The sequence below is a fragment of the Bison bison genome, unplaced genomic scaffold, assembly GCF_000754665.1.
Source record: "Bison bison bison isolate TAMUID 2011002044 unplaced genomic scaffold, Bison_UMD1.0 scf7180017864300, whole genome shotgun sequence".
NCBI lineage: Eukaryota > Metazoa > Chordata > Mammalia > Artiodactyla > Bovidae > Bison > Bison bison.
In genome coordinates this window covers 1,122,242-1,131,686 of record NW_011494872.1, presented here as the reverse complement: position 1 = coordinate 1,131,686, position 9,445 = coordinate 1,122,242, and the positions used below count along the sequence as shown (strand labels likewise).

Here is a 9,445-nt window from a genome sequence, read left to right as displayed (position 1 = left end):
CCGAGGTTTCTGACGTACTTTGCTACTAAAATGATGGCGTTGAATGCAACTGATAGTTGATCAGTTCAGTCAGTCAGTTCAGTCTCTCAATCGTGTCCGACTCTTTGCGACCCTATGGACTGCAGCACGCCAGGCCTCCCTGTCCATCACCAACACCCAGAGTTTACCCAACTCATGTCCATGGAGTCAGCGATGCCATCCAACCATCACGTCCTCTGTCGTCCCCTTCTCCTCCTGCCTTTAGTCTTTCCCAGCATCAGGATCTTTTCAAATGAGTCACTTATTCGCATCAGGTAGCCAAAGTATTGGAGTTTCAACTTCAGAACACTCAGAACTGATCTCCTTTAGAATGAACTGGTTGGATCTCCTTGCTGTCCAAGGGACTCTCAAGAGTCTCCTCCAATACCACAGTTCAAAAGCATCAATTCTTGGGTGCTAAGCTTTGTTTATAGTCCAACCCTCACATCCGTACATGACTACTGGAAAAACCATAGCCTTGACAAGATGTACTTTTGTTGGCAAAGTAATGTCTCTGCTTTGTAATATGGTATCTGCTGCTGCTGCCAAGTCACCTCAGTCGTGTCCGACTCAGTGCGACCCCAGAGGCGGCAGCCCACCAGGCTCCCCCGTCCCTGGGATTCTCCAGGCAAGAACACTGGGGTGGGCTGCCATTTCCTTCTCCAATGCATGAAAGTGAAAAGTGAAAGTGAAATCGTTCAGTCCTGTCCGACTTTTAGCGACCCCATGGACTACACCCTACCAGGCTCCTCCGTCCATGGGATTTTCCAGGCAAGAGTACTGGAGTGGGGTGCCATTGGTCATAACTTTTCTTACAAGGAGCAAGCGTCTTTTAATTTCATTGCTGCAGTCACCATCTGCAATGATTTTGGAGCCTCCTAAAATAAAGTCTGTCACTGTTTCTACTATTTCCCCATCTATTTGCCGTGAAGTGATGGGACCAGATGCCATGATCTTCATTTTCTGAATGCTGAGCTTTAAGCCAACTTTTTCACTCTCCTCTTTGACTTTCGTCAAGAAGCTCTTTAGTTCTTCTTTGCTTTCTGCCATAAGGATGGTGTCATATGCATATCTAAGGTTATTGATATTTCTCCCGGCCGTCTTGATGCCAGCTTGTGTTTCGTCTAGCCCAGCGTTTCTCATGATGTACTCTGCATAGAAGTTAAATAAGCAGGGTGACAATATATAGCCTTGACATACTCTTTTCCCTATTTGGAAAAGGAGTCTGTTTTTCCATGTCCAGTTCTAACTGTTGCTTCCTGACCTGCATACAGATTTCTCAAGATTTCTCAAGAGGCAGGTTAGGTGATAGTTTATAGAGGCTGTAATTTGGGAGAGCCAACTCTTAGGCTTATGAAATCTTTGGGGAAAAAGGTCAGATCTTTGGCAGCTTACCCCACAGTGAACAACAAATGAGACAGCCAATTTAGATAAGAAGGTGTAGGGTATTAACTTGAATATGATTTATCTGCTGAAAAACAGGGTTATTTTTCTTCATATATATTGAGTGTTACAAATCCATTTTTGAAAACATTTAGAAATGATTGGAATTAAGGTTTTCCCCCCTTTTTAAGAATTGTGGTAAACAACATACAGTATTGTTGACTGTGAGAACAATTTTTGTAGTAGATCTGTAGAAGGTTTTCATTTTGCATGACTGAATCTCCCTATCAAAAATTCATTTCCCCATTCACCTGTTTCCCCATCATCCCCCCTACCCCCATCCCTCCGGCAATTGCCATTCTACTTTGTTACTGTAAGTTTGATTACATAAGACACCTCGTAGAAGTGGAATACGCAGGGTCTTTTGTTGTTGTTATTGACTCATTTAACTCTCAAGGTTTATCTTTGTTGTCACAAATGGCAGGATTTCCTTTTAAGGCTGAAAACTTGCATTGTATGCATACACCACGTTTTATTCATCCAGGCATCTGTTCACAGATCCTTAGGCTATTTCCACCTCTGAGCTATTGTGAATAATGCTGAAATGAATATGGGAATGCAGCTATCATCCTGAGATCCTAGTTTTGATTCTTTTTTAAAAAGGATTTAAAAAATGTATTTATTTAATTAATTTAGTTTTGATTGCGCGTGGACTTCCTCTAGTTGTGGAGAGTGAGGGCTCCTCTTGGCTTGTTGCAGGCTTCTCTAGAGTATTGGGCTTCAGTAGTTGTGGTGTATTGGCTTATTACTTGCTCTGAGGCTTAAGGGATTTTCCCTGACGAGGGATGGAACCCGTGTTCCCTGCATTGGCAGGTGGATTCTTAGCCACTGGACCACCAGGGAAGTCCCTCAATGCTTGTGTATTAAATTCCCAGAAGTGGGATTGCTGGATCACAGGTAGTTCTATTTTTAGTTTTTAAAGGAATCTGCATGCTGTTTCCATAGTGGCTGCATCAATTTCCATTCCTATCCACAGTGCACAAGGGTTCCCATTCTCCACGTCCTCACCAACTTGTTAACCCTTGTCTTTTTGATGAGCCGTCCTAACAGGTGATACGTCATTGTGGTTTTGATTTGCATATCCAATGATTTCATCATTTTTTTTATATACATGCATTGGTCATAAATCTTCAAAGAAGGGTCTATTCAAGACCTTTGAACATTTTTAATTGGAATTTTTTGGTTGAGAGTTTTGTGTAAGGGTTCCAGTTTATCCACATTCTTTTATCCAGTTAGTCTTTGCTTGGACTGATGATGAATTCTTTGTGTCTAGGGAAAGGGGCCTCCTGTCACCCACACAATTTGGAATAAAAAGCTTCTGCTTCCCCTTTAACAAACTGAACGTGATTAGTGAAACTTGGGAGCCTTTGTTTGGACAATTTGGGAAGAACTGGAGAAGGTTCTTTAGGCAGAGTAGGTAGTAGGTTCCCTGTAATTAATTTCATTTTTTAAAAATTCTTTTATTTTAAAAACAGGTCGTGGTGGGTCAAATATAAAAGAGATCCAGAGCTCAACATACACAAAAATACAGGTAAAATTTCTATGTTCTTAAATCATTAAAGATGGTGACTTACGGTCATTCCTAACTCTAATTTCTGTCCTGTTATTAACATACGGTGGGATAAGTTGACAAAGTTTTTCATACTTCTTTTTAAGAACTCATCTAAGCTGTAGTCCATTCATTATGTCTTAGATGGTGATTGAAGGCAATCCTGTATTTCCTTTACATTTTTATACTACATGAGGCTGAGTGCTGGAGGAATGGTAAGGGAACTCGTCTCACCTGCCTTCCCTCTTGAATCTAGATAATAAGAGGGTATCCTGAAGCAGAAGTAAGAATCTTTGGCACCAAGGCAATGCAGAGCAAAGCAAAAACAGTGATAGATGATCTTGTTAAAAAACAAGAAGAATACAAAACAGAATCCAAACTTGGTAAGTCTGTTTTGCCCCCTAGAGCCCTGTAAAATTTTAAATGTTTTATTCAGTGTCATAAGCCATATTATAGCTGTTTTTCCTGATAACAAAGCTTTGGCTTGCCATCGTTAAATCTAGTATGTTATAGAAGGAATTTTTTTCTATGAAATCCAGAATACTTTTCCTCAAACTGAAACACTTAATATCTGTGGTTAAGTCTAGCAGTTTTACTTTGGAGTAAAACAGAATAACCTTTTAATATACTTCACTGTTGATAGTAGAGCAAGGGTTAGTCCTAGCCTTCTGTCTATGGTTATTTCCCTGGAATGTGACTAACTTTGAAAACTGCTTAAGTATTTGATATTTTTAAAAATCTCAAATATACTTGGACTAGAGAGAAAGCCATTATTAAGCCATTTTCAGGAGAGCCCTGTGTTCAGCTAGCAACCTTGCATCTTGGTGTTTCTTGGGAAAGTACCTCCAAAAAGCCTCTAGGATACTATTTCCTCTGTTTACCAGGGGTAGCATCTGCCACACAGGATTATTATAAAGATTTAGTGATGTGTGATTTATTAGCAAACACTAGGCTCTCATGCTTTTTAACTTCTCCAGTATTTATTTTATTTTTATTTTTTTTTTTGCCTTTCAGAAATCTGAAGTAACCAACTGACAAACCATGACCAGAATTGTCATGGCACTGTTGTACCAAATTCCTAAATTTTATGTTTCAGGCATTATTATTGTTGGGTTATTAAAACAGAAAATTGAAAAAAAATAAAAAAAAATAAAATAAAACAGAAAATTGTAAAATGGCTTGGGATTTTATATTGGGAAGGTTTGTTTGGAAACTGATGTGGAATTTTTTAACAGGTGTTGCTGCTGTCCAACTTTCAGATGGAAAAGATGCAATGAAGGATGTTTCAGGAGAGCAGAAATTGATTGATTGGGATAAATTCCGAGAAAACATTTTGAAATGGAATGAGAAAAAGTGGGCAGGTTAGTGCTGGATCCCAGCATTTTTCTATAGTATATTGTTGTTCCTCTTAATTGAGGTTTTTAGCCTCTGTAAATGGCGAAGACAATGGCAACCCATTCCAGTACTCTTGCCTGGAAAATCCCATGGATGGAGGAGCCTAGTGGGCTGCAGTCCATGGGGTCACGAAGAGTCGGACATGACTGAGCGACTTGACTTTCACTTTTCACTTTCTTGCATTGGAGAAGGAAATGGCAACCCACTCCAGTGTTCTTGCCTGGAGAATCCCAGGAACAGAGGAGCCTGGTGGGCTGCCATCTGTGGGGTCACACAGAATCGGACACGACTGAAGTGACTTAGCAGCAGCAGCCTCTGTAAAAAAGTGTTGCTCTTAGTAATGAAATCTATATGCAAAATGACAGTATAATTTGAAATACTATAAGTAGTGCCTAGGGCATGATAGTTTCTATGTCTGTGTTGTGGTTTATGTTATAAATGGGAGGTTAAAATTTGATATCTCATCTTCTTTGAGACAATTCACTGCACAAGTTTAATAAAATTAGAAAATTGGGACAAAAGGGAAATGAAGTGAGTAAACCTGCCAACTGTAAGTTAACATTTTGCTGTGACTGAGCAAAAGTTGATCTTGGAGTTTCTTAACCAAGAAGGGCAAAATAAAAGGGAGGACACATTTAATAAGTATATACAGTTCTTGAGGAAACAGATTTTTTACATTCTCACTTGGAATTAAATATAATGTTCCATATTATTCATTGACTTTCAGAGTAAATTCAAGCTTCATTTGATCAGAATGAGACAGAAAAACAACACCATTTATTTAAAGTTAAGCAGTGACCATTACTATGTGACTACGGTGGTCAGCCTGTCCAATGCCATCACAACGCAAGTGTTAGAAGATTTGGGGCAGAGATAGGGGACAGAGAAAGGATTTAAGTTGGTGGAGTCCTGATGAGCATTTAAAAAAGAAAACAAAGTAGCTTCAGAGAATAGAATAAGGGTAAATATTTTATTCCTTAACACTAATGGGATGGATCTTCAAAGCAAAGAAAGTTAGTCTGCTATGAGAAAAGATTCGTCAGTTGTGATGACTGAGTGTCTTATGAAGCATGGTTTATTTTATTTTGTATTTAATTATTCAAGATCTTGTTCTTGGGTGAAAAATGTAATTGAAAGACAAACCAAAAATGGAGATCTCCTAGAGGTTGGCAAAGTATAGAACAACTGTCTAAAATCCCCATGTCTGCAAGGCGACCTTGATATATATTTTGGTTTGATTTATATTGCTTTGAATAAATGACAGTAAAATGTGAATTCTCATTATTCATTGAAGTTTAAATTTTGTTTTTTTCCCCAGGTTTGCCTCCGGTTAAGAAAAACTTTTACATAGAGTCAGAAAAAACAAGTTCAATGTCACAAGAACAAGTAGACAATTGGAGGTGGGTTAGTTTTAATACTTTTTAGTGAGTATTTGCAGAATTAGGCTAGTAAATTAGCTCACTCAGGAAAGACTTTAAATGATTGCATTTGAAACTTTAGCTTCCATATTCAAAAGAAAACTTGGTTGCATCTGAAATCATATATTAGGGATTGCTGATCAGTACAACTTTTGGCAAAGAGGGAAAATGGGCTGTATTTGTGTCTAGAGTAGTTACTATCCATATATGGTTATTAAACACTTAAAATATAGCCCATATAATTGAGGAACTGAATTTTAATGTTTAAATTTAAAGAGAGACATGGTTAGTTTCTGTCGTATTTGGCAGTAATTTTATAGAATTCTTCCTACAACTGTTGAGAATCATAAGAAATTGATCTGATATCTGAATAGTAGAATAATTTCTTTTAAATCCTTATTATATGGAACTAAAAGTCCTAATGGTAACATTTTTCCTGTTAATATATTTTATAAAACTAAGATAGTATGGTATAGCAGACAGAGCAGTTATTCTAGGATTGAGGTAGGGCTCTGACCATGGACAGACCATAACTAAAGACCATCTGTCCGATGAGAGTAATTCCCACTTCAAAGGATTGCTGAGGATTAATTAAGGAAATGTGTGTGAAATGTTATAAGCCCTCAAGTGTTTGCCAAATCTGACTTTGATTCATGAAGCATATAATTTTCAGGTTCTATTCTCAACCTTTTCATGAAATTTTCATTGGCTTTCATGCGTACAGTGTAATTATTTTTCTTCTCTGGAACTGTTCTGGTAAAAAAAAAAGATGAACTAGCTTCTATTTCGTATTACTTTTTGACTATAATTTAACCAACAGTCTGATTTCAATCAGTTGCTGTTGAATTCCTAGATATGCCCTTAATGTTGGAAAAATTTTCTTGCTTGGGGAGTAAAGTGATCAAAGCCACTAATCCTTAATCCTTGTTCTATTTTCTTAAAGGAAGGAAAATTATAATATAATTTGCGATGACCTGAAAGATGGTGAGAAACGTCCTCTTCCTAACCCTACTTGTAATTTTGAGGATGCATTTCACTGTTACCCTGAAGTTATGAGAAATATTCAAAAGGCAGGTTTTCAAAAGCCAACACCAATTCAGGTATGCTTTCTTTAATTCTAACATTTCACTGGCTCCCCCCTCCTCCCCCTGCCAATTTCTGGTCATTTGAATGTATAACACCAGGAACAGCTGTCTCTTATAAGCATCCTCCCAGCACACCCACCACTGCCTAGCACTCAAAATGTTGAGAAGTTTGGGGCTGGGAGAGGAGGAATACTTGACAGAAAGAAATGCACTTTTTATTTTAATATATATCATTCTGTTCTAGTCACAGGCGTGGCCAATCATCCTACAAGGAATAGATCTGATAGGAGTAGCCCAGACTGGAACAGGGAAGACATTGTCCTACTTAATGCCTGGATTTATTCATATTGACTCCCAACCTGTGTAAGAATTTCTACATCTGGGTATTCTTTAGGGGTTTAGTAGATAAGAATTCCAAAAAATGCAATGTTTGATTGCACTGGTCTAAGGGGAGTGCCTCATCTCAGGGAAAAATCACTTTCTGTTGTGTTGGTGGATATAAATGGATGAAACATTTTCAGGAAGCAGCAGGTAATATCTGCCACAAGTCTTCACAGTGAGATGTTGGAAACAGGTTATTCAAATGACCGAGTTCAGTACAGTCCTCTGAGAATGTCTGACACAGAAAAGCACCGGCTGTGTTCCATGAGAAGGCTCGTGTCTGGGCTCTAGGATTCTTTGGTCAGGCTGTTTTTCTTTTTATTTCTCCGCTTTTTATGAGAGGTGCATGTTGATGACTTAGATGTTCATTGCTGCCGATTTTGAAGGCACTGGACGAAGGTCCTGTGTGCCTGAGATGGATACTGATGTGCTTTTTCTCCAAAGAGCCAGGAACGGGCCTGGTATGTTAGTCCTCACCCCAACTCGCGAGTTGGCTCTGCAAGTGGATGCCGAGTGCTCTGAATACTCATACAGAGGTCTTAAGAGGTGAGTTGCTTTCTTTGGCCATCCCTGCACCAGCATTTTAATCCTCTGCAGCTTTAGACATCCTCCTCATTGTTTTCACACATAATGAGACGCCGATTGGCTCAGTATGTGGCCAGGCATTGATTACCTTTCATTCAAATTGACTGTAGCTGGGGTGGTGGGGTCAGGTAATGAGGATTCGAACATGGACCTTGTAGGACACATCAGTGTGGGTTGATAGCTATGGATCGTTCTCAGAAAGGGGCCAGGACTATACTTAGCCTGATGCTTTTGATTTATATACTTTTTTAAATTTTATACCTCAAATGGGCTTGGGTTCGTTGGGATTTTGAATTGTGAAGGCGTATTCCCCACCTGAACATGAACCTCTGTATTTTTTTTTAAGTGTTTGTATATATGGTGGTGGCGATAGAGATGGACAAATAAAAGACTTATCAAAAGGTGCAGACATTATCATCGCCACTCCCGGAAGACTCCATGACCTACAGATGAATAACTTTGTGTACCTGAAAAGCATAACCTACCTGGTAATCTTGGAGCAGGGGTTTGGGGCCCTGGGAGGAAGAACTTAGCTCTCATCAAACCTTTTAGAATGGCTGTCCATTTCATAATAGTTTTAAATCCTAGGAATGCTTCTCATTCCCTCTAGTTTGTTAAAATATACATTTTAAAGATAATTCCATTTTAATATTTTATAAATGTTAGAAAATGCAGATAAGTACAAAAGAATTCCACATGACTACTTTAGACATTTAAATTATATTTTCACTGAATATATTTAGAAACTTATTGGTTGTCAAACAAATCAATGGTGTTCAAGTACATATAGTTTAGGTAGTGGAGGAAATGAGAAAGTTATCTTAATATTCATAGGGAAAGAACATATATGTTAGCTACCGTCCACATCTAATCTAGCCCTTTTTTGGCTTTGCTGTGTGGCTTGCAGGATCTTAGTTCCACTACCAGGTATTGAACCCACATCCTCGGCAGTGAAAGCACAGAGTCTTAACCACTGGTCCACCAGGAAATTCCCTTAATCTGGCCCTTTCTAATGCAGGTATTAGATGAAGCTGACAAAATGCTGGATATGGGATTTGAACCCCAGATAATGAAGATTTTATTAGATGTACGTCCAGACAGGCAGACAGTTATGACAAGGTAGGTATATGTTTAATTTGCCAGTCTGCAAAGTAGAACCAGTGGAACAGAATTCATTTGATTTTAGAGCCTTCAGATCAGTTCAGTCGCTCAGTCGTGTCCGACTCTTTGCGACCCCATGAATCGCAGCACGCCAGGCCTCCTGTCCATCACCAACTCCCGGAGTTCACTCAGACTCACATCCATTGAGTCAGTGATGCCATCCAGCCATCTCATCCTCTGTCGTCCCCTTCTCCTCCTGCCCCCAATCCCTCCCAGCATCAGAGTCTTTTCCAATGAGTCAACTCTTCACATGAGGTGGCCAAAGTACTGGAGTTTCAGCTTTAGCATCATTCCTTCCAAAGAAATCCCAGGGCTGATCTCCTTCAGAATGGACTGGTTGGATCTCCTTGCAGTCCAAGGGACTCTCAAGAGTCTTCTCCAACACCATAGTTCAAAAGCATCAATTCTTC

At 39.1% G+C, this 9,445-nt stretch overlaps 1 protein-coding gene across 1 annotated transcript in view; it reads left to right on the top strand.

The window, feature by feature from the left end:
* The window catches only part of DDX43 (DEAD (Asp-Glu-Ala-Asp) box polypeptide 43), a 22,853-nt gene that overhangs the window by 7,495 nt on the left and 5,913 nt on the right, over positions 1 to 9,445 (top strand). Inside the window, exons 4-12 of the mRNA XM_010851276.1 lie at positions 2,937 to 2,992; positions 3,267 to 3,393; positions 4,246 to 4,371; positions 5,724 to 5,805; positions 6,767 to 6,923; positions 7,153 to 7,271; positions 7,734 to 7,835; positions 8,221 to 8,362; positions 8,893 to 8,993. Of these exons, the coding sequence (XP_010849578.1) occupies positions 2,937 to 2,992; positions 3,267 to 3,393; positions 4,246 to 4,371; positions 5,724 to 5,805; positions 6,767 to 6,923; positions 7,153 to 7,271; positions 7,734 to 7,835; positions 8,221 to 8,362; positions 8,893 to 8,993 (1,012 nt within the window). The remainder of the gene's footprint in view (positions 1 to 2,936; positions 2,993 to 3,266; positions 3,394 to 4,245; positions 4,372 to 5,723; positions 5,806 to 6,766; positions 6,924 to 7,152; positions 7,272 to 7,733; positions 7,836 to 8,220; positions 8,363 to 8,892; positions 8,994 to 9,445) is intronic.